General features: G+C 42.6%; 1 protein-coding gene and 1 long non-coding RNA gene across 7 annotated transcripts in view; both read right to left on the minus strand.

Moving 5' to 3' along the window:
• Window positions 1-4,390: 4,390 nt before the first annotated feature.
• The window catches only part of nup98 (nucleoporin 98 and 96 precursor), a 43,681-nt gene continuing 20,443 nt past the window's right edge, over window positions 4,391-27,628 (minus strand). For 4 of the 6 annotated variants that reach the window (XM_035990792.1, XM_035990791.1, XM_035990790.1 and 1 more), the window contains exons 16-35: window positions 27,418-27,601; window positions 25,897-26,011; window positions 25,338-25,451; window positions 24,940-25,078; window positions 23,663-23,840; window positions 21,423-21,584; window positions 18,795-19,037; window positions 18,173-18,305; window positions 17,760-18,019; window positions 16,910-17,088; window positions 15,762-16,027; window positions 14,129-14,404; window positions 12,517-12,674; window positions 11,797-11,937; window positions 10,661-10,809; window positions 9,903-10,124; window positions 8,554-8,795; window positions 7,253-7,407; window positions 6,359-6,470; window positions 4,391-4,721 (exon numbers count right to left, since the gene is read on the minus strand). In XM_035990792.1, the coding sequence (XP_035846685.1) occupies window positions 4,522-4,721; window positions 6,359-6,470; window positions 7,253-7,407; window positions 8,554-8,795; window positions 9,903-10,124; window positions 10,661-10,809; window positions 11,797-11,937; window positions 12,517-12,674; window positions 14,129-14,404; window positions 15,762-16,027; window positions 16,910-17,088; window positions 17,760-18,019; window positions 18,173-18,305; window positions 18,795-19,037; window positions 21,423-21,584; window positions 23,663-23,840; window positions 24,940-25,078; window positions 25,338-25,451; window positions 25,897-26,011; window positions 27,418-27,601 (3,628 nt within the window). In that variant the 3' untranslated portion in view covers window positions 4,391-4,521. The remainder of the gene's footprint in view (window positions 4,722-6,358; window positions 6,471-7,252; window positions 7,408-8,553; window positions 8,796-9,902; window positions 10,125-10,660; window positions 10,810-11,796; window positions 11,938-12,516; window positions 12,675-14,128; window positions 14,405-15,761; window positions 16,028-16,909; window positions 17,089-17,759; window positions 18,020-18,172; window positions 18,306-18,794; window positions 19,038-21,422; window positions 21,585-23,662; window positions 23,841-24,939; window positions 25,079-25,337; window positions 25,452-25,896; window positions 26,012-27,417; window positions 27,602-27,628) is intronic. The other 2 variants (XM_035990793.1, XM_035990789.1) reach the window with 1 other exon arrangement.
• Window positions 21,859-22,993, minus strand: LOC118492993. Its single transcript, XR_004894919.1, has 2 exons — window positions 22,922-22,993; window positions 21,859-21,991 (listed from the first exon to the last, which is right to left on the minus strand). It is a non-coding gene; the product is annotated as an uncharacterized LOC118492993 (long non-coding RNA).

Genomic DNA, 27,628 nt, shown 5'->3' on the forward strand with positions numbered 1-27,628 from the left:
ATAAACAAAAAGTTTGGTTTCAGCCACGTAGCGATGGTCAGTCCTGCAAACTGACCCGATAGTTCCTAGAACCGCAGGTTTTAAATTTAGTTCCTCAAAAAGGTCCCATTGTTTGTGGAATGATACAAACTAAATATCATGAATAAAAGCAGCAAGAGCTTTTTGATTCAGTTCCATTGTAGTCGTAATCTTTCCGTTGCCCAGCAGATGTCACCATTTGCATGTTCTCAACACAATGAACCATCCAACTCAGCTTAGACATGAAAGGGAAGAGAGAGGGGGGAGAACGACACGCAGCAAAGGGCTGCAGGTCGGAGTTGAACCTGCGGCCGCTGTGTCGAGGTGTAAACCTCTATACATGGGGGCACGCTCCACCAACCGAGCCACCAGGGTGCCCAGCACAATTACTTTAAAAGTGGTTCAGTGCTTCAGAAAGTTTAATTACTTGTTGAGATTGTGAACTAAAGAGTCTTAATTTACATATTGTAGTAGGGCTGGGGACACAATGTCAACTGACGCAATAAACACAATGAAAGGCGGCGACAGATCACAAAAAAAATCTGCAGAAAACAGCATTTTAAAATGTAACTCACTGTTTTTAGCGCTGCCTTTTATATCCAATTCAATTTTCAATAAAAATAAAGTTGGAGATGATTTCCTTTCATTTGTTTTAAACCCAACAGGCAGTTTGTTGTATTTTAGCAGAATATTGAAAGCAGCAGAAACCGAGAACACTTAAATAATATTGTTATAGCGACATTCAACGTTATCGCATATTTTCCTCATATTGTGAAGCCCTATATTGTAGATAGAAAAAAAATATCCAAAAAAATTATCCAAAAAATAATCGACTGACAACAGATCCTTCTCAGTTGTAACTGAGTGGGTCTGGGGAAGCTTCATTCACAGCCCATTTCCAAAGGGGCGTCACCAACGGACGCCGCTCAAATGTCTCTGGACGCAATTGGATAGTCCTTCAACCAATCAGACCAACGATCCGGGTGATGTAGCAGCGACATCAACGGGTTGCTGCACTTCGGTGGCCATCATGTTGAATGTAAACAAGCTGCTCGCCGTCGCTGCGCTATCGTCATCATGTAAAGCCCGCCTCAGCAGTTGTGATTGGTGTAAAGCCCGCCTCAGCGGTTGTGATTGGCGTAAAGCCCGCCTCAACAGTTGTGATTGGTGTAAAGCCCGCCTCAGCGGTTGTGACTGGCGTAAAGCCCGCCTCAACGGTTGTGATTGGCGTAAAGTTGTGATTGGTGCCTCGATTTGGAAAAAATGGAAATGGGCTTGAATGAGCTCTAGGTCAGACGGACTTGCAGAGCAAATCTCAAATTTGCCGGAAGTTCTTCAGCGTTTTCCCAGGCTTATGAATAACATGAAAAAAACAGTTTATTTCTACTTGACTTTATTAAAAAAGTATTATCAACAAAATCAGGAAACATGCGCGCACACACACACACACACACACACACACACACACACACACACACACACACACGTATCCATCCATATAAACTACACACACAGTTTCTGTTTAACAGGAGAACAAACAGACATCATACAGAGCGTCCCGTTTGTTGAGAAACTGCAAAAAAAGAAAAATATTCTTGGAAAACTGACATTTAGTCTACAAAAAAAAGAAAAAAAAAGAAAAAAGACCAATTCAAAGATAAGTGAAGAGTTTCATTCTAAAACACTTTGCATCCAATTTATTAATAATTAAAGGTGGAGAATAAAAATGACCTGATATTCCCTGTTTGATTTTCCAAAAATATACAATATTTATATAATTACATGCAGATAAATCTCTGGTTGGCAGCTCGTTTTTGGAAGGAAACTCTTCACTTTTAGAGAAAATCTGACGACCAAACTGTAATGAAGTGCGAATATAAAAAAAAGAAACTTGTTACGTGCACACGCGTCCGATTTACATTCAAACCGAGAAACAAGAAATCTACAAAAATAGACCAGTAAGCATTTAACACTTTACATGTTGTAGCTTTCCTCCAAGTCGTCTCCAAAACAAAAGTCTGTGCACATCGAAACTCGTTTGCACGACATCACAGCTCGTCTTTAATATTAAGATAATCGTCTTTATTCACATATCGACAGATGAACAGAGGCTACTGTCACACTTTACGCTAAGCTAACGGCTGTTTTTATGTACTTGTATAATAAAACAAAATCTTTGAATGAAAAAAAATATATATAACGTCAGAAGCTAGAGATGTTTTTTTTGATTTTGTCAGAGCTTATCAATACCACGGCACTTTTCTTTGGGGGTCAGAGGTCAAGCAAGTAACTGAAGGGTTACATTTACACGCTCACACGCACATGTGTAGTGCAGTCACAAGACGCTATTCAAACATGGCGAGGAAGATCCTCTGTTTAAGAGAAAGACATGTTTTTTTCCCGGGAGAATTTTAAAATATAAACAACAGAACTTGGAAATGACAGTGTGTACCTTCCACTCCTGAAACACTCCAACAAAAGGGATAATAAAGTTTGCATGTTTTAGCTACGATTACAAATTATGAATACTTCATATTTTTGTTGACCATTTTGAAATGCTGGACAGTTTGTCTTTTTCCTGCTTCCCATTCGTTTCCATTTCTTTCTGCATAGCATGAAAATCTAGCAGCAGTCTTTTGAAACTTCCTTTTTTTGGACTTCTGTCATCGATCACGGTTAACTTCATCTGCACTATTACATACAAGCTGAAATCTGGACGCTACAGTGTTTTTTATTGTCTTATCGTTTGTTCCACATGTAAACAGGAGTCCATGAATAGCAGCGTTGATACCGAGTGGATTAAAAGGTATTCAATTAATTTCTGTCAGGGTTACATTTTCTCAATGTGATGGAGTTTGAGCACTGATTGATTTGAACATCAATTGATTCATCAACATGAACATATATTTTGAACTAAAATGCAACTCTGACATAAATTAGCAGGCTCGACGTGTGTGTGTGTGTGTGTGTGTGTGAGAGAGAGTGAGTGACGGATTATACAACTGCAGCAAGTTTTTAAAGACTGCTGAGCGGTTTTCGTACTGAAAATCAGGCACAGGTGGCCGTCAGTGGCAACATCCCTCTGATCTCACACACAGGAACTACCAAAGACGGCTTGGAAACCAAATGCTGAAAATGACTCTCTGTGAATGGCAGGCCAGGAATTATACAACACACAAGCGCTTTGCCCAGGTCCCAGAAAACTGCTCTATGTTCATTCCGTCACCAGACACAAGAAAGAGCATCGAGGCCATACATTACAAGGCTTGAGGTTGGGCTCCCCCCAACACCGGTACAATACAATATACCTGACCCTGATGACCCATGTGGCCGACCAGGCAAGAGGCACAGGTGGCCGACAGTGGCAATATCCCTCCGATCTCACACACACAAACTACCAAAGATGGCTTGGAAACCAAACGCTAAAAATGACCCTCCGTGAATGGCAATGGAAACCAGTGGATGTCTTGGGAGCAGCTCATCACTGCGATGTTAAAAGTGTGTGAAATTTGTAATGAATGGGATAAAACTAGGGATGCACCGAATCCAGGATTCGGATTCAGCTGAATATTGGGCTTTTTGATGGAGTTCGGTTTCTGCTGAACCTTAGAATTTTTTCCACCGAACCGAACCCTACGCGCGCTATGCTGGTCGACGTAATGATGGCGCCGTTGATTACGGGAAGGTGTTTACGTAGGTGGAGCATTCAATGCAGTAGGCTGTGAGAAAGTGGAAATGGAACTCGTGAGCAGAAAAAGTGTAGTTTGGCAGTACTTTCAGTCAAAAGAAGGCCATTCAAGTCCAGCTACATGTTCAATCTGCAATGCTGATTAGTCTGGTGGTGGCGAGGACCCTAAACTATACACAACATCACCGCTGTTACAACATCTGGTAGGAAACATCCGAAAGAATACGAGTTGTGATGAAGGAATCTACAGACAGCAGCCAAAATGCAGCAACTTCAGGTACGGCAAAAGAAGGACAGTCACTGTTTACTTCATTAATGAGTTTACTGTGTTCATGGACTGAGGATGGGACGAGGATTCGGTATTCGGTTTTGGCAGAATCTTAACCAGTGGATTCGGTATTCGGCCGAACCCCAAAAATCTGGATTCGGTGCATCCCTAGATAAAACAGAACCTCACTGTGTGGTGGTTTATATTCAGAGTAATTTTGTGTCACTTACGGCTGTTTCTTTTAAAATTCTCCCGGGAAGCGACGAACAAACACACACAGACAATGAGGAATGAAGTATCGGAGATTTTGTGCCTCCAAATCTGAAGTGAACAAACTCCAGAATCGAAACTGTTCTCATCCTCAGAAACAAAACGCCTTCAACTTGTCTTCAAGTTCGTTTTTTTGCTCCTTTTTCTCTTTCCAAAAAAAAAAAAAAACCCGTTCTGCATCGGAATTTCATGATGTTTGAGCGTCTGAAATTTCAACACCTTTTTTATTCATCTGATGTGAACATGTCTGCGCTTTCCTGCTTTCTGTTCTGTGCCCTCATTGGCTGACGATGAGCTGTCGCAGGTATGACTGCGTGAGGCCTCGCAGCTCCTCCAGCGCGTAGTCCTCCGGCATCGGCAGGCGGGTGATGTGCGGCGCCAGCTGGGTGAGCGGGATGCTGAGGGAGTCGGAGGCTGCGTCGCCCTGCTGCAGACTCAGCACAACCCGCAGGATGTTCGCCACACGCTTCGCCATTTCTACATGGGAGGAGGAGGGAGGGAGGAGTGGGGGGGCTTGGTTAGGTTTCCACTCTCAGCAGACAGCAGCTGACTTCACCCTCCTACCTGAACTTTCTGAACTTCAGCTTCATGAGACTTCTCTTTCACGACGATCTGAAAACAAGACGATGACTTGTCCTGCCGTCGCCGCGAGAAAGGAAGTCTCGATTCTGTCTGAAGAATCCCTCTCTGGCTTCAAAAATCACTTCGTCTGGCTTCAACAATCACTTTGAGACACCTTTTGAGAGCAACTACTCTCTCAACACAATCTCTCTCCCTTTCATTAATAAACTCATTTTCTCACGCCCCTTTCTTTAGGTGTTAAGCGACCTTGGGTATCATGAAAGGCGCTATATATATATATATATATATATATATATATATATATATAAAATATTATTATTAATATATCTCCATCTGCGGTGCCTTGGTTTGAAATATTGATGGTGCAACATGAAAACAGTTGTTATTTTTGGAGCTATTCATCGTTTTGTTATATTATATAGTTAAAAATGTACTTAGGTATTTTGTTGCTGTTTTGTTTGTTGTACAGCTGTATAAGTCTGATTATGACATCAGTATCTTTATTTTAGTTACTTTGAGTACCTGTTAGTGCGTTTGTTTTGAAGGTACTGGGCAGTCTGAGCCACCAAGTGAAGTTTACATATATATGTGTAAGTGGAATAGAAAAGCTGGAAAAATCCATTGTACAGACAACTATCGCTGGATTAATTTGATACTGAAGAAAAGTTAAAAACAACTTCTGCAGCCTTATTTTTCTCTGATTTTAAGTGGATTTAAAGGACAATTCCGGCGCACAATGAACCTAGGGGTTAATAACATACGTGTACCGAGACGACCGTTGTCTGACGAACGCCGTGGAACCAGTAACATAGCTCGAGCACAGTGTTCGTGGTTGGAATGGGCACATGAACTACTGTCTTTATAAGCTGTCTTTTTAATAAACTGTCTGTACACTTACAAAGTTCTCAATGCTTCAGTTTACATGTAGGGACCCTCATTCTGCTACCGTGGAAGTGTGGTGATATTTTCAGCCTTGTTAGTGGTGTAGAAGTAGTGATTTACCCTCTGCCCTGAACACTAGCGTTAGCTTGTTTGAAGCTAGAGACACATTAGATTAGCATGAAGACATGTCCCAGAGAACGGTCGACTCGGGACACATATGTTATTAACCCCTATGTTCATTTTGCGCTGGAATTGTGCTTTAAGGAGGTTTATTCTGGATGGACATGATATGTCTATGTTTTCACATTTCACCGAGTTATGACAAGAAGGGGGGTGATGTCTGACACAAATTGCGGGCACTGTGGGTTTTACGATTCCCCCCTTTCTAAGTTACTCAGGTACAAGTGATTTCAGCTTCCGCTCACCTGAAAACCTTCCTGTCTGGAGTCAGATAAACTGACCGTACCAGATATTTGAATCTCACATCGTTTAGATGAAGGTCCCTCTCTCCGTCTAACTTTAAGTCTTAAATCTGATCCTCACCTTCTAACTTCAGCCAATCAGAGAACAGGTGTGTCAGTGAATCCAGCTGCTGCTGCTGTTTTCGGTTGGAGGACTTTTTGTCGCTGGTTCAACAGCCGTGCTCTTACCTGATTGGGCGAGGCGGTCTCTGGCGGTGCGGCAGGGCAGGAGCTCGATTCTGCTGCACAGAGACGTCACGTCGGTGTAGAGACGCTCCAACTCGTAACCAGCGTTTTCCATCTGCCGGAACACAAACGCAATTTTCAGGTACTTATACCTTAGTATTTTTATGCTTCTTTTACAGGGTTTCTGCAGGTTTCACCAAGTCAAATTTAAGACTTTTTAAGACCATTATAAATTAAATTTAAGATATATCATGACATAAAAAACAAAACAAAAAAAGGCAATATCAGAGTCTGGAAACATGGCTAAACTTGCACTTCCCGATAGCTAAAGAATAAAATCCGTTCCGAAAGAGACTCGTGCGTTATTGCACTTGGCTGCAATATAAGTTGCATGTTGTTCTCATTTGTATTCGTAATTCAGCGCATTATATTTGGAGTAGGAAAAGAAAGAACTACAACACCACGGGGGGAAAAAAACTACATAGTAAAGTACGACAGGAGCATTTCAATGAGAAAATGTAGACCAGTTTGAAATGAAATTGAAATTTTAGACTTTTTAAGACCCCACAGAAACCCTGTTTTAACTTCTACGCAAAAAAACTGCCACAAACTGAACCCGACTGCTTGGTGGAAACAAGGGTTTAATCACTCTTTAACCCAGAGTGATTAACACTTAACTCTTCCTGCATCTATTTCACAATAAAAGCTATTCTTGGCATCAAGACCTTTATTTTAAAAGCTACAGGAAGTGTTGACTGTGTATTGGCGGCTTGCTAACATGTTAGCCTGCAATGAGTCTTATTTCAGGTTTATGTTCATCATTTTGCAACATGGTAACAAATCCATATTGAACATAAAAACATTTGAAAATAAAGTGACATTTGTGAGCGTCAGTACCTGCTGGATGTCCTGCAGAGTCTTTACTACCCGGATGTAGTCCAGGTAAACCCTCCCGGCAGTGTCCCAGTCCTGGATGGTGGCGCTATGTTCAGGCACCGCCAGCCCCTCCAGGAACTCCAACAGGTAGTCGTGGTTGTCGTTGATGATGCAGTCTACGGGTGGGACAAGAAATGTGTGTAGTTTAATAACTTTAAAATGCAAAGCTTACTCCCCCAAGGCAACACTTTTCACAGCTTTTTTTTTTTACTCAAAAACTTGACTGGCTTGAAACATGTTCAGTGTTTATTAGGGATGCCCCGAATCCAGATTTTTGGGGTTCGTCCGAATACCGAATCCACTGGTTAAGATTCTGCCAAATCCGAAACTGCATACCGAATCCTCGTCCCATCCTCAGTCCATGAACACAGTAAACTCATTAATGAAGTAAACAGTGACTGTCCTTCCTTTGCCGTACCTGAAGTTGCTGCATTTTGGCTGCTGTCTGTAGATTCCTTCATGCACAACTCGTATTCTTTCGGATGTTTCATACCAGATGTTGTAACAGCGGTGATGTTGTGTATAGTTTAGGGTCCTCGCCACCACCAGACTAATCAGCATTGTAGATTGAACATGTAGCTGGACTTGAATGGCCTTCTTTTGGCTGAAAGTTCTGCCAAACTACACTTTTTCTGCTCACCAGTTCCATTTTCACTTTCTCACAGCCTGCTGCATTGAACGCTCCACCTACGTAAACACCTTCCCGTAATCAACGGCGCCGTCATTACGACGACCAGCGTAGTGCAAGCGTAGGGTTCGGTGGGAAGAAATTCTAAGGTTCAGCAGAAACCGAACCCTGTCAAAAAGCCCAATAATTGCCCGAATCCGAAGCCGAATCCTGGATTCGGTGCATCCCTGGCGTTTATATAATTTCTCTCTTTTATTTGTGCCTTTTTCTTTTATTGGAATGCTGACAGACAGGAGATGAGGGGAGAGAGACAGGGGATTATTATTATTTCATTTTCTAAATCAGACATTTTCAGCACTGATTTGGACAATTCAAATAAATGATAATAAATAAAATTATTGAACAATAAGTTTGTATATTTGACTGTTGAATATTATGCACATATTTAAAGCTACTGATTGTTCACTTTATTTTAATCTTTTCTTTAATTTGATCGACCATTTTTATAATTCTGATTAATCGTTTTTTGTTGGAGGATTATAATGTAATTTACATTAAAATGGAATTAGAGTAGAGGTTCGAACACCGTGTTAACACCAGTTTAAACTGATCCGTTCCATAGTATTTTCCTGACCTGAGGCCAGGTGTTGGATGAGCAGCCGGTGACACTGGCTCCAGTATCCGGCCCGGTACAGGTGCAGAGCCTCTTGGTGTCGGTCGCTGTCGCGGCGAGCTCGGGTGGCTTTGGCCTCGTGGATCCACTGCTCTGGGATCAGCAGCTTCTCGGTCAGGAAGCGCTCCCTTCGGACCGACTCGTCCGTCTCCTGCAGAGGGCAGTGGAGGGTCAGCATCTCCCTCACCGCTCGCTCCCGCTGACTGAACACACACAAAGAAAATATATCAAATGATAACCAGCTAAGAAAAAAAAGCCTGAAAAGTCAGAAGTTGGAACTGAAGTACTGAGAGTTGTTGCTGTACAGAGATGATACACCGTCTTGCAAGTAGCTGCAAGTTTCAACTCGTTTCGTCGTGAATCTTGGGTCTGAACTGAGTTTCTCTACAAAGAATCATGCAAAAGCACCACTTTCAATCTTGTGTTTGTGTAAGCAGAGATGTGTTTAGAGGTTTCTTGGAAATAAATAGGGTTGCCTGATATTAACAAAATGTGATATAGCGATATTGATTTTCATTCCGATATTCTTAAATATATATGAAAACACAAAAGTTGAAATAGGGCTGTGCAATTTAATCGTGATTATGATTTCGGCTCCCAATGATCACAAAAACAGAATAATCGAGAAAAACAATTATTTAGCTCATTACGTTTAGCAAGTTAACTCTTTGTTTTCTCTTGTGTTCTGAATGAAAAAATAAAGTTTAAATAGGAAAAGCATTAAGACAAAGTTCACAGTTGTATGCATTTTTTTTACTGTTGATTTATTTAACTTCTTCCACAGTTTTTTAATTTTAATAATTACAACATCTTTCCAGAACTCAACGAGTAATTGTGTTAAATTATCGTGATTTCAATATTGACCGAAATAATCGTGCTTATATTTCTTCCCATAATCGAGCAGCCCTAAGTTGAAAACGCATCAAAATAGATTCATAGAATATCAAAACACAAGGGTCTATTTAAACAGACGCTTCGCAGTTCGCACTGTCCTCACGCTTCTCGATTCCTTCGCTTCTTGTTTCTCCTGCTGTCTCTATGCGCATCTCACAAAATACACGGAATATTGCGTACTTTTCAGTACATTTTCAATATTGATATTGCACAACGTGATACTGCAAAAACGATATTGAGTCGATATATTGTGCACGCCTAGAAATAAATCATTCAGCATAAAAAATGATTAATTGACTGAAGAAATATTAGTCGACTAATCGACTCAGAGGGGGCAGCCCTAGAACAAACTCCCTTTAATAACCTCCCGGTTCTGTTTCAGTGTTTGTAAATAAAGAAGATGAGCTTTAACGTACGTGTGGTCGGGGATGTGCAGCAGGATGAAGACGGCCATGTCCCAGAGGCCGGCGCTCTCCAGCTGAGCGGCGTAGCTAGCGTGGAGGAGTCCCTGCCGCGAGGCGCTCAGGTGGCTGTAGTGCAGCGCCTGCAGGACGCCCCACAGGTGCCAGCTCAGACGGTAATCCAGACGCTCCCAGGTGACCGTCAGGGGGTCCAACAGCTGCTGCAGGCTGTAGTGTCTGCAGGACGGCACACAAAGACACAACTGGAGCATTAAAAAGGAGTATTCTGCTGATTTTACACCTTCAAATCTCTCTGTTAGTCCTGTTCAGCCTGTTAAAAATGATTGTCTTTTTTTTTTGGACAAAATACAAAGATGCGGGCGCCCAGATAGCTCAGTTGGTAGAGAAGGCGCCCATATATAGAGGTTTACTCCTCGACGCAGCAGCCGCGAGTTCGACTCCGACATGTGGCCCTTTGCTGCATGTCATTCCCCGCCCTCTATCCCATTTCATGCCTTCAGCTGTCCTGTCTATTAAAGGCCTAAATTGGCCAAAAAAAAAAATCTTAAAAAAAAAAAAAAGATATACAAAGATGCCGTTAAACAACATTAACACATAAATCCCAATAAACTATGAAAAAGATATAATGAATATACAGTAAATTATTCATAAACAGGAGGGGGGAACTGTAGTTTACAACAGCTTAATACTGTTTTTGCTACATTAGGACCAGCAGGGAAGCTGCAGACAGGTGAGTGATGTGGCTGACTTACCTGTCACTGTAGAGTTTGAGCAGGTGGAAGCAGAGGTCGTGCAGAGGCCGTTTAGACTCCTCCTCCTCTTCATCGTCCATATCCGGCTGCACCGCCTCCAGGTACGGAGGCAGGGGGGCACAGGCGTACTTTCCCGCCTCACACGAGCCCTGCAGGACAGAAACAACCACAACATCGATGATCAGTGAAGTCACTCAAGTCTTTCTGTCTCATGTGACAACATCTGTAGACTGAAGTTGTGTAACAGCCAGTGAGAGGACCACACACACACACACACACACACACACACACATATTTTGAATTCTGCACTCAACCCATTCAGCCTTCTTATGCTAAACAACAATTTTGTATATTTGTTTCTGTATTTATTGTTTATTTCTTATTACTGTTTAATATGTTTGTGTATGTATGCACCAATCACCAAGGCAAATTCTACATAGGGTAACTTACTGTGGCAATAAACCCAGGTAGGGTAACGTATGGCCATTTTATGGTCCTGTGGAGGCTCCACGCAGAGCTTTTGCCGTAGCCTATGTAAGTGGCCTGATGTTTATACTTGTGCGCTGGTGTGTGCGTCGAACCGGCACGTGTGTGGTAGAGGGAGAAGTGAGAGAGTGACAGCGATTAGCTTCGGAGTGAGTAGTGACTCTAGAGTCATAGTGAGAGAAACAAAGTGTCTCCCCTGTTCTTTCTGACCACGGTGAGACATCTTTAGCAGGAGAAGTTAACACTCTCCTTGATCTCATGTTGTTTATGGAGAAGGAGAAGGAGAACCAGGAAATGTGTCAGGGGAAATGCAACGCTATCAAGCCACGGCCGAGCAACGTGCGTCGCGTGCGTAGTTACATTTTTCGAGAGGTGCACGTCAGGCTACGGTGTAGGGTCTGGCGTAGACGCAGAGGGGTCTGTGGGGGTACGCCGTTGATTCGACGCAGAAGCATAAAGCGGCCTTTAGTGTGGAACTTACTGGGGCAATAAACTCCGTTTCTGATTCTGAATAAACCGCTGTGAGTAAAACAGACCGTAAAAATAATTGGACACGGAAGCAGTGACGTCACTGAGCTAAAACGCAAAAGAGGGAGTGACGAGTCATCCAGTGGAGGTGGGTCAACACAGACTGAGAAGTAGCAGCTTACCTGGAAGGCGGCTTCATATCTGGCGAGGGCGTCCGCCACGGAGGCGGTCGGAGGCAACATGAACCAGAGGTGGACAGCAACACAGCGCTTCCAGTCCAACTCAGAGCACACGTTCACGACAGAGTCAGACGACTGCCACACCTGCAGGGAAGGACAGGAAACGCCATCAGCATCAAACTACAGACTCTAAAGAAGATGGATACTCACTTTATAAACATTGATTTAACCCTCCTGTTGTCCTCGGGTCAAATTTGAGTTTCTATACCAGAAATTTGGGTTTTCTTTCAAACCAATTGTCCAAAAAAATAACGTGGATGGTTCCCTACAACGCTCTTCACAAGTTAAATAAATAATCAGTTTACTACTTTGAGTTTGAATTGAATTTGGGTGTTTTATAAAATGTTATAGCATTTGAAGAAAAAACAATTGATGAAAAGAACTTTGAAAAAAGTGACAAATGTCAAAAAAGTTACAAATGTCAGAAAAGTGACAAAAAAGTGACAAAAAATGTCAAAGAAAAGTGACAATTATTTTTTTAAAGTGACAAAAATGTCAAAAAAAAGTGATAAATGTATGTAAAGAGACAGGTTTTTTCAATTTGAAATCGTGACACTCCTTATTTTTCAAGTGCGTAAACCTGCCAGTAAATGTCAGCAAACGTTTTTTCTGTTTGGCTTTGCTTTCTTTGACAAACAGGAAATTAAAAAAAACATGGCGTACAGGTTTCCCGGCGAGCAGCGTGAAGATGCGCAGCCGTTCCTCGGGCAGGTAGCTGTCGGTCTGCATGCGGTTCCAGTCGGCAACCTGAAGGGCCAGCAGGTCCCGGCAGTACTGAGAGCCCATGGCCTGAGACAGCAGCAGGGACAGCCGGTGGTCTCCTGGGGACAAACAGCTATATGTTAGCAAAATCAAATTCAGTTGTAAGTTCATTGGCCGACGCCTAGATGGCCAGCTAGTCTTCCTGGGGTCCAAATCAACATTAAATCAGACAATATTAAAACATTTCCTGAGCCCCTTAGCCCTAAATTATGCTTATTAAAATGACTTTTTAATTAGCATTAGAAAAGATAAGTTACACAACAAAAAATAGGCTTGACAAGTTTTGGAAAATTTGGAGCATTTTCTTTAATTTCCTTGAGAATAACAATATGGTTGTGGATGGAGTGATAACTAGTATTAACTATCTAGTATTTTGTGTAAGCATACACCTGTGGATGTACAGATTCATTACTGTGGGTACTACAGCTACTACATTTGATCCTTGGTCCCCTTTGTTTTATGTTAGGTGCCTTGCTGTAGTGTTTTTGTTTGTCAAATGTACAAAAACTCAATAAATACATGTTTAAAAAACATTTCATGACATACAGGAAAAGAAACAGACTAACAAGTAAAACACAAAATAATGAAACAACCAGAAAAACCCAAGAAGAAAATATCTAGAAAACAAAATTACATTACACTATGTTACAGAGCTAACTATCTAGGTAGCTCACAAAGAAAGGTGTAAACAAATATTTCTTAAAACAAAAGATCGTAAGATATAAAAACTTCAAGATAAAGAGATTTGAGTTTATTTTTAAAAACCTTCCTTTCCTTCGATAAAACGTATGTTACTTGGGAGATTGTTCTATGAAAAAATAGCTCTGAAAATTAGTTTTTTCCAGGTCATTTGATTTGTGTAGTGGTGGAATCATCTGCCCCCTACTGCCTCCTCTGATTCTGCCGCTCAGATGAGAGCAGCAGAATCAAACTCCTCCAGAGCTTTGAAGAACAGGGTTTCTGCAGGTTTCACCAAGTCAGATTTACAACTTTTTAAGACTTTTTCAAAACCACTATGAATGAAATTTAAGACCTTTATCACAGCATTAACTAAGCCATAAACTCAGTTTTAATCAAGCCAAGTATAACTAAACTTGTACTTCCCTAAAGCTGAAGAATAAAATCTGTTTTATGTCTGTGGTACAATCTGAAAGAGACTCGCACCAATAACACGTTGCAGCTGATTGGCTGCAACATAAGTTGCATATTGGTCTCATTTGTAGTTGAAATACAGCGAAATTATATTTGGACTAGCGAAAGATAGAACTACAACACCACGGAATAAATAAAAAAATGACCATTAGAGCTAGCGTTACATGGACGTAGGAAAATTAAGACATGTTTAAAATTATTTAAGACCTAGAACACAATACTTGAGCAAATTTAAGACTTTCTAAGGCCTAAAATTTAGATTTTTAAATTTTAGACTTTTTAAAACCCAGCGGAAACCCTGAAGGAGTAAATAAACCCCTCACTCTTGTCTTTCCTTCTGCAGAGTTTTAAGCCTCCTCACCTTCTTTCTGAGCCAGTCGACACGCCTCACTGATGCGGTTGCCCGTCAGGTAGCTGAAGATGGCCTCAGTGTGCCGACCCTTCCCCGCCAACGCCACCTCCTCCTCAACCCTGCAGGTGGCTCCGCGGGACAGCCAGGCCGAGAAGGTTCGCCTCCTCTCCAGCTGCTGCTCGTACTCGCTGGGCATCTCCACGTCTGGCTCCTGATCTGCGGGGCCCAGCCGGCCCCACAAGGCCTCGCACAAGGTCCAGACCTCGGCCCAGTAACCCAGGAGGGCTGGGGGGAGAGACAGAGGGGGAGAGAGAATGAATGGTGAGAATGAATGGCTCCCCTCCAGGCGCAGAGTCCGCTTTAAGTCCCAGAGGAGGAAGGGGACCTTTGTCCCTAGGGCTGTCCAGCTCCTAAACTCCCAGCCCCCTCCCCACCTTCCAAATCTTTGGACTGCACTACAACACTCCGTAGACTGATGACTCTGAGCACTCCTCCCATCCCCTTTTTCTTTTTATATATTACCATTTATTTATTTTATTGATGATGTACTGTATGTGGTGGAATATTCTGCTCTTGGTGTCATTTAATTGCCCCATGGGGATGAATAAAGTGATTTGAAATTGAAATGGCAGAATCATGTCTGAATGCCGCAAATTAAGAGGCCAGGAATTTAAAATCTGAATCATTTGAAATGGGGCCGAGATATTTTTGGCATGTTTGCTTCCGTTTCTTGTAAAACTGCATCTAAGCTAACTACAATGCAGGTCACTCAGGCTTAAAGGGTAACTTTGTTTATTCCCCCAACGTGGACCCTATTTTCCCATGTTTTCATGTCTATGACTGATAGGAACAACAATCTTTGAAATGGGTCCAGTATTAAGCAGGACACGAAACCTTTCCATAATGTAGTCAGACACTTCTCAATACTGGACCAATTTCAAAGATTCACCCCCCCCCCATTCAGTCACTTAGACACCAATGTATTGGAAAATTAGCCTGGAAATCCAGACCCAAATCTGAAAGATTAAGGGTCTGGCATCGAGTAATGAAAACGGCCCAATTCGAGGGGCAGCACCAAGCATGCATTTGAAAATCTCACTGCACGCAATTGGATAACACTATAACACACTGGATGGAGCTAACTGGTAGATTAAACTGTCGTCATCTGTTTAGCTCGCCTCTGGCCCGCCTATATCAGATACACAGATGTGATTGGTGCAGCTCGCTACAAGGGCATAGTTAATAAGCATCATTACTGAATGCCAGAGTGACTCGCTGAGAATTCAAATTGTGCTCCCGTGAGAACTCTGGATTTCCAGGGTATCGGAAAATAAGGGTCCAGGTTTAAAAATACCAAAACTATCCTTTATCAGAGTACAGAGTGGCAACAAACATGTTTGAATTTTAGATTTCAGGGAAGTGCACACACATCTTCCCCTTCAATGAAGGATTCTTGAGTGACAAAACGCTGCACAGATACAAGTCAGTATAGTCACGGTTAGACATTGAAGGGGACTTGAAGTAGAAAAAGTAAAACACATTTGAGTGGATGGGAACTTTAAGCTATTTTGTAAGATCTTCAAATAATTTCTCAAACTTGTATGTCTGTGAAGACTCGCCCTCTGAACGCTCCCTCACTTACGGTCGGTGTCTTGCTGCTTGTCGCCCAGTTCGACGATCCACTCGGCGTACTCGTGCAGCGCCGCCACACCAGGCTGCGGCCGCACCAGAGGGCAGGCGGAGGCGTCTGTGGTGTCGACGATGCTGTGCTTCAGACAGATCTCCAGGGGGCGCTGCAGCACCGCCTGGCTCTCCTCTTCCTCCTCTTCCTCCACTCGGCTCTTCACAGCTGGAGGCCCCAGACCCACCAGCTGCTCCAACACAACCTTATAGGGGCTTTCTATCAGCCTGTAAGAGAGGACGCACCAGACGGTTTCCTTTTGTGTGTCTTAGATTTATATTTTATATAGAGATGGTAGGGATGTAACAATGCATTGTGAATGTGTTAAAAAATTAAATTAAAAAGTTATTTCAGAAATATATGGGCCAATAAAAATATAAAATGTTTAACACATTATAGCTACAAAGTTATAATTAATTAGTTTTCAGCTATTAAATTAATTGCCAACTATAAGTATAGTAGTACAGGGATAGCAGGGATGCACCGAATCCAGGATTTGGCTTAATATTGGGCTTTTTGATGGAGTTCGGTTTCTGCTGAACCTTAGAATTTCTTCCCACCGAACCCTACGCTTGCACTACGCTGGTCGATGTAATGACGGCGCCGTTGATTGCGGGAAGGTGTTTACGTAGGTGGAGCGTTTAATGCAGCAGGCTGTGAGAAAGTGAAAATGGAACTCGTGAGCAGAAAAAGTGTAGTTTGGCAGTACTTTCAGTAAAAAAGAAGGCCATTCAAGTCCAGCTACATGTTCAATTTACAATGCTGATTTGTCTGGTGGTGGCGAGGACCCTAAACTATACACAACATCACCGCTGTTACAACATCTGGTATGAAACATCCGAAAGAATATGAGTTGTGCATGAAGGAATCTACAGACAGCAGCCAAAATGCAGCAACTTCAGGTACGGCAAAGGAAGGACAGTCACTGTTTACTTCATTAATGTGTTTACTGTGTTAATGGACTGAGGATGGGACGAGGATTCGGTATTCGGTTTTGGATTCGGCAGAATCTTAACCAGTGGATTCAGTATTCGGCCGAACCCCAAAAATCTGGATTTGGTGCATCCCTAAGTAGAAGTAAAGGGATGTGTGTGTGGTGTGTGTCTTACGGTTTCCTGGCAGGTTTTGGCAGGAAGCTGTAGTCAGTTTTGGTCAGTTCTTGGCGGTCGAGCTGTTTGGTCGGTGGTGAGCTCAGCCGGTGGCCGCAGTGTGCCAGCGTCCAGCCGGGACCCCACCCAACCCGAAAGGAACGACCCGCAAACAGTGCGGCGTCCATCAACAAACTCCCCTGCAAAACAACAGCATAAATAAACAGAAAAATTATTTTTTCTTTGTTACTCCAATAGTCTAGCATTTTCAGCTCTATCTCCACAGCGCTGTGGAGGAAGGTCTGGCTACACCACGGACGCATTCTGGGATAGGAGAAAAAGACGATCTGGGTTGTTGGCATTTCTTTTAACCAATCACAATGGCTAAGTTCCGGACGCAGCGACAGTGCCTCTTGCAAAATAGTCTGTTTTGGTGGAACATTTGCACCTCGCAAAAGAAAACACTGCAAGCAATCCCACCAATCGGTCCCAAAACATCCCAGTTAGAGAGGAAATGCCCTAAACATATTCTCTGTAATTTTTTACAATCATTACATATTATAAAGAACCAAGCAGGCCTGACTTGTTAAACCATCTAAATCTTCTTCTAAACTTCTCAGACAAGACATTTTCAGCATGTAGACTGCTAGCTCGAAGTTTGTTGTTTCCCAAAGAGAACAGATTTTAAGAACGGATACACACAGAGCGGTCAGGCTTTATCCTAAATATGTTCTTCCGTAAATTCAGAGTTACTCCAGTTATACAAATACATGCTCCACCATCATCATTTCACAAAGTCAATGAAACTCTGTACATGTACATCGTTCATTCTTTGTCCTGAGATTTTTTGAGTTTTTAAGTGAGTACGAACCTTCCCCTGAGTGACCGACTCTTTGAGGGGGACGGGGCCACCCAGCCGCCGGGCGCCAACTGTCCTGACGGAAGGCTCTGGAGTTCGGGAGGGCAGCATGAAGGATGAGGGAGCCGGTCCGGCCCAGTGTAAGGACCGGGACTGTTCGGCGGCTGCTGGAGACCCCCGGGACAGAGAAGGAGGAAGAAGAGGAGGACGGGGAGAGTCTGACATCTGAGAGAAGAGGCCGGAGGTAAAACGAGTCTGAAGGAGACCTCCCACTGCAGAGAGAGAGAGCGAGAGAAAGATAGGGAGAGAGAGAGAGCGAGAGAGAGCGCGAGAGAGAGCGAGAGCGAGAGCGAGAGAGAGAGACAGAGGTTACCAAAAGGTTACCAAAATAAAAGAGGAAGTGGATGGAAGTTTGTGTTTCGTACCGGAGGGTCGGCCCTGAGATCCCGGCAGGACGAGGCGAGGAGACGAGACGTCCGTAGAGATTTTCATCGCTCCCTGACTCTGGAACATGTCGCTCTCCTCTTCATCCTCCGCAAACAGAGACGCCTTCATGATCTGCCGACAAAAGACAAGAAGATTCAATAGAAGTTTTATTATGGCAGCAGCCCGATGGAGTGATGCACTTCCTGTTTGCAGGGTAACCCTCAGGGTTCCCCAAGTCAAGGCCGTTTTATGGTCCTGTGGAGGCTCCACACAGAGCTTTCGCCGTAGCCTACCTAAGTAGCCTGATGTTTATACTTGTGTGTGCGTCGAGCCGGCGTGTGTGTGTGTGTGTGTCTTGGCTAATGTATTTTAAAGATGGAGGCACAACATGTTGGCCATCATTCGTGCGAGTCACTCCTATGTATTCTGAATGATTCTAAATGTCAGATTCTACGCTCACGAGAATACTTTGATTAGTTGGTGGAAGTAATTACACATGAATGAGCATATATGTTTGTGAATGAACTAACCCTTTGCTAAGAATCAACTCAAAAAATGACAATGTAGGTTTAACAACCCGCTGGTACCGTGTGTTTGTGTTTGCGAGGATTGCAGCTCTACCTGGAGCGTGTGCGGGTTGATCCCCAGCGAGGAAGCCATGTGGCTGGACGCAGACACGCCGTTGAGCTCCGCATAGGTCAAACCTCCGAGCTTCCCGCTCGCCACATCCATCTCCCCCGCTAACAGCTGGTCGCTGTCTTCCTCTCCTCCCAGCATGCTCTCTGTCGGGAAGCTCTGAGTGATGTCGGCCATGTCGCTGTCTAACTCTGCCACGCCACCCGGAAGATCCACGACAACAGTGGACTGAAGACACACACACACACAATATAAGAGGTCAAGCCAACACTATTTAGATTGTTGAACTTTATCAATGACTTTCTTTGCGGTCAGGTACTTTTTAACTTGTTCCAGCCAAAGAACAGACTGGAATAAGTTTAAAAATAACTGACAGGAAGACCAGTGGTTTCATGCCAGTAGGATTTATGGACAACACATTTTTGTTTTGAGCTACAGGAGTTTATAATTTGTGGTAATGTTGCCTGATTGTTGATAAGCCATCCACTGATCTCTGGCCAATGAATCAGTGTTTATTTTGATTCATATCCCGTTCCCCATAACTCAATATTTTTCATAATCAAAATAACATCTCATTCTGAAGATAAATTTAATAAAAGAAAAATGTAACAACTCAAGACAGACGCAGATGTCTGACTTTACTTCACAAGAAAAGTTCAAAGTTTGATTTAATCACTGGATACATCCAATCAGCAGACTTTGAGAAGCTGATCTTCACAGAAACTTTACAGACCCAAGATTAAATGTCATCTTCATTAACTTTATTAGTTTCTTTCATTAAATACAATTCATGTCACACAATCATAAAGCAGGTTAGAGCCTAAAATGTTTATAGACGTTCGACTCTATAACTTAAAGTTGAACATGATATAAACTTGAAGTATAGTTGCTGACAAGAAGCTCATTAAAATATACTCATATAACATCCGCAGACATTCTTTGTATGAATTCATTAAGAACACAAACCTTAAAGACAAACATCAGATCAGAGAATGTTTCCTGATGGTGAAAATAGGTTTTCTATGCAAGACTGTTAAGTTAAAGAATTTGTTGCAACGTAAGGACACTTCCCAATGTCTGTCTGTCTGTCTGTGCCTGTCTCTGTATGTATGTATGTATGTATGTATGTATGTATGTGTATGAGAGTGTGTGTGTGTGTGTGTGTGTGTGTGTGTGTGTGTGTGTGGTAAAGCCTGCACTCAAGTTAAAACTGCAGCAGACGAACCGGTTCTAGTGCTGGTTTTAACCAATGGAACATTTAAATTAAAATCAAGGCTCCATCCATCCATTTGTCTGTTAATAAAGTTTGATATATGTTTGTACTATGACTGCTGCTGCAGTAGCATCATCTAACGTGTATTTGTTACTTTTACTGATGAAAGGAACTCACCAAGGTCTCAATTAGAACGCACATGCCAATAACAAAAACAGAGAGCAGCAACAAGAACAGAAAATACATCCAACTGTGTACTTCTGCAGTGTGTCCCTTTTATTGTACAAGCCAATCTGTTTTTCATGCCAAAAATAACGCCACATATCCATTGCGTTTCCCCTACATTCACTCTGCAGCTACGAACCGCCGTCGGTCTACGAACGAGGCAACTGTCTGTGGTTAAACTGATAAATCATTGGAAACGCTGTCGGTAGCCTAACGATTACAGAGCGCCGCGGTATTGAACAACACGCTGAGCTGGAACAGAGAATATTCGGTTCAAACAGATGGTGAAGTTGTTTTGCCCTGTGTTCTCCTTAAAGTTAGCAGGAAGTGATTTAAAAAAACAAAAAGCATCGCTTGTAAGAAAATAACTTGAGCAAGAGGCAAACCAGCTTTAAAAAGTGACATATTTTCTTTATAATTAAGTGCGGTGGATCCAATTCATGCCAGTGTGAAGTGTGGATTTTGGATAACTGATAAATATTTAAAGAAACTTTAAAGTGTTAAATTCGGTGTGGTGGTAGCCGAGTGTGTCTCACTGTGTGCGTGCGTGTGTGTGTGTGTGTGTGTGTGTGTGTGTGTTTTCTGTCTTCCATCTCTGTAACTTCCAAGCTATTTTATCTGTCAACTACAAGACAGACTGTTAATATTGTATTACCGGTTGGAAGCAGACAATGTCTCTACTACTGCACCTTTCTATCTACTCTCACGTACGGACACAACCTTCCTTCTGTGCTCATTCACAGCTCTCACATAGCTTACTCTTCTCAGTTCGTTGACGACACTGACATTGATTAGCTGTTATTAAAAAGACTCTTATGAACTGAGCTGCATCAGAAACAGCTTTCAACTTTTGCAAATCTCTGTGAAATTTTTTTTTAAAAAGCTCCTAAGACCTAACAGTTTGTCAACTTTAGCTTTCTGAAAAAGTGTAAAAAACTTCAAAATCTTTTACTCAAGACACTTGCTTTAAGATTATCATAGCGTGTGAAAACGCTAACATTTCTTAACTGTTTTAACGTTCTCAACACCGGCCTGAAAAAACGACCAAAACACAGAGTAAGCAGCTTTACAAAAAGAATCTCCTGCCACCAAACAGCTGGATAAACGCTCCTTTAATCATCTCAGGTGTGTCAGTGAGGATGATGATGAGTGTTGATGGGCGCAGGCTGCTCTACCTGAGCCTGTGGCGCCACCTGCTGCTGGGAGGAGGGGAGTGGCTGCTGCAGCCTGGAGGGAGGAAGTGTCATCATCGTCTTCAGCTTCTTGGGGTCGGCTTTGGGCGGGACATCGTCTTCCTCGTCAGAGTCCTGGAGGCCGTATTTGGAGAAATGGGCGACCTGAGGGAGTGAGGGGGAGAGAGAGAGAGAGCGAGCGAGCGCACAAGAGAGAGATTAGACAGTTCCCGTTTTATTGTTTTGTTGCCTTGTTTAGCAAGATTAAAAACAGATATTGATTTTGGAAATATGGCTGAAGATCAAAGACTGAGATGGCTGTTCACATGTGAGACATATAAACCTTGTTTTCTTGAGAAAGCCTGGGTGAAGAGAAAAAAAACCTCTTTACCAAGATGATTTGTAGACATTTGTTTGTATATACGGTTCGCTTTTCATTTTTTGTTTTCTGTTATTCATGTATTTCTCCACATGATTTGTATCTGCGAGACCAGAAGACGTCTGTTAAAAAGGTTGGTGGTGTCTTGTAATCCCCGAATGTTTGGCATGACACAGAAATAAAATAAAACTAACTGCTAGGGCTGTCAAAATAACGCCTTAATTTCGATTAATTAATCTGAGAAAAAATAAACGCGTTAAAAAAAAAATAACGCAGATTAATCCATTCTATATTGACGTTTGCATACAGACGAAAATCTGGAGCCACTGATATGTCTGCTCTTCTCTCTGGTGCTCTGAAGACGATACAGGCAACACAAACACCGCTGCACGGGACGCTAGTTAACACTATACTCCACAGCAGCTAACGTTAGCCTACCGCTAGCTAGTTAACACTATACTCAACAGCAGCTAACGTTAGCCTACCGCTAGCTAGTTAACACTATACTCGACAGCAGCTAACGTTAGCCTACCGCTAGCTAGTTAACACTATACTCGACAGCAGCTAACGTTAGCCTACCGCTAGCTAGTTAACACTATACTCGACAGCAGCTAATGTTAGCCTACCGCTAGCTAGTAGCTGGATTAAACACGGTTAAAATGCTGACAGCTAACGTTAAACGGTGTAAAGTTTGACTGTGTTTTACTGTAGAGGATTCAACAGCGGGACGTAACAATCTGCAGCTGCCGTCGGAAAAACAACCCAACGGTGCGTTCAATGAAACCGGTAAACTACAGCCTCGTGGTGCATTTGAAGTTATTGTAAATGTCCTTTTCCCATCTGGTGGTTGTTTGTCGTTCAACAGCAATTTACTAGTGAAATAAGTTATTGTTATACATTATTATTAAATCATTTAATTTTGACCATATGGCCTTAGCAATAAACAAGCCGTTCTTTAATGTCACCAACTGTTGTTTATACCCTTTGTTTTCTTTTCTTTCTTTACTTTCTTAAAAAGTATCGGTTCAGGCACCGTTAATTATGTATGCGATTCATTTTGATTAATTAATCACAGAGTCTGTAATTAATTAGATTACATTTTTTAATCGATTGACAGCCCTACTAACTACACCTGAGAACTACTTATTATTCAGGGTTTCTGCAGGTTTTTACCGAGTCAAATTTAAGACCATTATGAATTTATGAATGAATTTTAAGTCCTATATCACGACATAAATCTACAACGAAATGCATAGGCTACAAAAGTACTTGCAAAGAAAATAAATGTATTCAAATAGAAAGAAAGCGACTAGGGTTAGAACCGATTCCTATGTGGAATCGGTTCTTTATTGGAATCGTTTGGAGGATTTGGTTTCAAATCTGACCACGGGCTCCAAATTTAACATGTGCAAGTTTTGGTTTCCGTAGCGTCCAGGCACTTGTTGTGTTGCAGCCTTGGAGCACAGTAAGCAGCGCTCTAGTCTGGCTTTATTTTACGTTGAAAAAGCCCGGTAAAACTGGAAACCACCATTGAATCAAAATACAACTTCCCTCTTATTTGTGAAATAAGCATGTGACCCGTTTCAACTCCACCCTCAAAGAATCGGAATCGATAAGAGCCGGAATCAAAAGGAAGAATCAGAATTGGAATGAGAATCGTTAAAATCTAAACGATGCCCAACCCTAAAAGCGACAGAGTAATAATGATCTGTACATGTACAGCAAATTATATTTGGACGAGCAAAAGAAAGAATTACACCACGGCATAAAAAAACAACAAAAAAAACATTTCAATGGGGGCAACCCTAAATCACACATGGTTCTTTTTTTTTCCTCAGAACCGATGTGAGCAGCAGTGACTGACCTCGAACACCCAGGATCCGGTCTCAGTTCTGTACTCCAGGAAACGGGCTCCCTGTTTACGCGAGGCTTTCTCCAGCCGACCCTCGTAGTTCATCTCCGTCAGGCGCTCGGGGCTCCTGATCTGAGTGCAGGCCGTCTTGTCGTTTGGCCAAACGCCGTCCAGAGTCACCTCTGCTCGCCTGCGACCACACAGAGAAGAAACAAGATCAGGACAGGAAGTGGATTAACAACATCACTGGGGCACGTTCAATCTCAAAACGGTGTGCACTGTTTTTGCTACGGTATCCGTGTTGAACGACATGTTTCGGAACGGTGTGAAGCGGCTTTGAGATACGTTTTCTCTCGTTTGGTGGGCGTGTCTTTCGTTTATTGGCTGTGTTGTAGGTCAGTGTTTCTCAAATGGGGGTACGTGTCCCCCTAGGGGTACTTTGGAGGACTGCAGGGGGTGCGTACGATTTTTTGCAAAATGTTTTTCAGTTACAAGGCTGTAGTTACTTCTGTCTTTTTTTTAATCCAAGTTTGTCGCTTTTTTTTAAGTTTGTCACCTTTTTTTGAAGGTTGTGTCGTTTGTTTTGACCTATTTTTGCCTTTCTTCCTTACTTTATTCTACTGTCTTTTTTTCTTCAAAGTTTTTTTTGGTGTTTGGTGTTTCAAGCCCCCAACGTCGCCTTCCAGGCAGCGCTGCCTGGAAGGCACTAGGAGGCAATGGTTAGGGTGCCTTGAAGTCGCCGTTGGGGGCTTAAAACACCATTCAGCGTTTTTTTCTGCTTTTTTCAAAGTTATTTTCACTTTTTTTTCGACGTTTGTCACTTTTTGGAATTTTGTCACTTCTATCGCCCTAGTGTTGACTTCCTTCTTTCTACTGTTTTTTATCGAAGTGTTTATTACCATTTTTGACCTATTCTTGCCTTACTTTTTCCATCATAATTTAAATTTTGTCCAGGTCCAAGGCTGTCGTTTGGTAAATCTATCGCTGACATTGCTGTATTCTTCCTCTTTAGAGACTTTTTTCTACCAAAAATTATTCATGCTGGTTAGGGGGGTACATGGCTTTAATACACTGTTCAAAGGAGGAACATTATTGAAAAAAGCTTGAGGACCAGTGCTGTAGGTGATAATCAGCAGAGATGTGTCTGTTAACGTGGTTATAAAAAGGCAGAGAGATGGCACACACATGTTCAACCCGTTTTGTCGAGGCTGAACGTGGCTCTGGTCTGTAGCTGCCCAGTCAAGCGTTACAAAACATTTCCCCCATGACACGCTCCATCCTCCTCTCACCTGTTTAGCCCCTCCCCCTGTGGAGGCTTGGTTTTGTCGTCCGGGTACACGATGACTTCTTTGCGTCTGAAGTGGACGATCTCGTCGAGGTTCAGTCCCGTCACGTTCACCTCACCGGGGAAGAAGATGGAGCCGTAGCCTGTGAGGGCCAATCAGAGCACAGTGGTGAGACGCATGTCCAATCGAGACAGCGGAGCACAACACAAACTTGAGGGTGGTTTGTCTCTTTAGAAAAATCACACGTTAAACACATCAGCTCGCCGGGGTTTTCGAGTAAAGTGCTGCTCATCAGACAAGACCTTACGTCTTTTTTTTTTTTAAAAGAGTGTAATTATCATTGAAGTTTGACGTAAGTTGGAAATGCAGCTTCTGAGAAAGGAGATCTAAGTGGGCGTTACCTTTTCTGCCAATGGTGAAGTTGTCCACTACACATTTTCCGTTTTCATCCACCATCTCAGCCAGATCCTCCATGGAGGGGATGGTGTAATAACCAACACGGTTCAGAACGATCCCTGAAAACCAAGAAACAGAGAATACATTTATTCTTTTCTTTTATTCGTTTAAAGATAAGTATAATTTCTGAGCAAAGGTTTTGCTGAATCTTGTCCACTAACGCTACTGATCAAACTATCAAAACGCTTCATTGTTGGCTCTGTGTTTTTGCGTCAGTGTATGTGTGTGCTTCATTGTGTGTGTGTGTGTGTGTGTGTGTGTGTGTGTGTGTGTCTGTGTGTTTGCTTCATTTTGTTTGTGTGTGTTTGCGTCAGTGTGTGTTTGTGTGTGTGGGCCCGTCCCGGCAGGAGCATAGTCCTCATAAATCTACCGGAGTTTAAAATTACAACACAAAAGAGTGACATCCGCCGGGATTTCCAGCGGCACCTGAGTAACACCAGAAGTGGAACATCGTAGATATAGACTACAGGAGTTTAACACGGTGTGAAAGCGTTTGTTTCTGACCTGCTGGGTGAGGAGACTGTAGAGACTCCTGCTGCTCCTCCTCTCTGTCCTCCTGCAGAGACTCGTCTCGCAGAGACTCGTCTCCCAGAGACGCCGACACGTCCTCGCTGCTCAGCTAAGAAAAAACATATCAGAGGAACATTAAAAGTTATAAACTGACAGCACATACACTGAACTTGCATTCTTTCGTGGATTTGGGTTGGATGACACAGTCTTGTTACTCAGTCAGGATTTAAACTCAAGCCCGGTTTCTTTATTTACTTTTACTCTTGTTTTAAGGACGGACGGACCTTCCGGATTCTTCCTTCTGTGTATCAATTCTCACGTTTCCATCTAATGTGTGTGAAGACTTGACGTCAGCATCTACATTTTCTCAGAAGATACAATCCCGTCTGTGTTTGAATGTCTCGACGAGTGTGTTTCTGTGAGTGGGTTAGGGGTGGGAGTCTCTTGGCACCTCACGATTCGATTCAGAGGCCAACGATTCGATTCTAAACCGATTATCGATGCAACCTTTTTTATTTATTTATTTATTTATTTATTTATTTATTTATTATTTATATATATATATATATATATATATATATATATATATATATATGAGTTTGCTACTCAGAGTTTGCTAATCACTTCGACAAAGCTTAGATTTGGACATATATTTGTCACACACAAGTTTTAATGAAATGTTTTGTCTACTTTTTTTGTAGTCGTTCCATGCCTCTTTCAGTCACTCTGTTTTCTGATTTGTACTTGTCTGGAGACAGTCACTTTTAAAGAAAAATCAACACATTTATCGATTATTAACTGATTAGAATCGAGCATCGAATCGTTCTAGAGAGAATCGCGATACATCTAAGAATAAATTATTTTTCCCACCCCTAGTGTGAGTGTGTGTGTGTGTGTGTGTGTGTGTGTTTTTGCGCGTCACCGTTTGTGTGTGTTTGTGTCAGTGTGTGTGTGCTTGTTTTACTATATTCGTGGGGTCCAAAAACCGGGGAATACAGTATACTTGTGGGGTCTGCACAGCCTTGTGGGGCCAAAATGCTGGACCCCACAAGGTTAAAGGTGTGTTTGAGGGTTAAGACTTGGTTTTAGGATTAGGGTTAGAATTAGGTTATGGTTAGGGTGAGGGTAAGGGTTAAGGTTAGGCATTTAGTGGTGATGGTTAAGGTTAGGGTAAGGGGCTAGGGAATGCATTATGTCAATGACAGGTCCCCACAAAGATAGTGCCACAAATGTGTGTTTGTGTGCGTCTGTGTGTTTGTGTGTGTATGTGTGTATGTGTGTGTGTGTGCGTGTGTGCGTGTGTGTGCGTGTGTGCGTGTGTGCGTGTGTGCGTGTGTTTGAGTCAGTATGTGTGTTTGTTTGAGTCAGTGTGTGTCCGACGGGCAGACAGCAGAGGAACAGAGCAAAGTAGCTGCAGTTTCACGCAAATGAAAACTGAAAAACAAAACGGGAAAATGTAACCAACGTTTAGCGCTTGGTCAGTGTTAATTTTAGACACTGGCTTTGACTGCTCACCTCCAGTCCGTTCCTGACCGGTTTGTGCATGTTGAGGTCGCTGATGGTGTCCTGCAGGCTGGTCTGGATGCGGCCCTGCGGGATCGGCTTGGCGATGGGGTTGACGTAGAACTGGGTGACCTCTGGGTCGTCGTCTGTCCGGCTGCTGGGACCGGGCATCTCCTCCTCCTCCTCCATATGACTGCAAACAGAAAGAAGAAAGGGGAGGGCA

The sequence above is a fragment of the Sander lucioperca genome, chromosome 13 (assembly GCF_008315115.2).
Source record: "Sander lucioperca isolate FBNREF2018 chromosome 13, SLUC_FBN_1.2, whole genome shotgun sequence".
Classification (NCBI taxonomy): Eukaryota; Metazoa; Chordata; class Actinopteri; order Perciformes; family Percidae; genus Sander; species Sander lucioperca.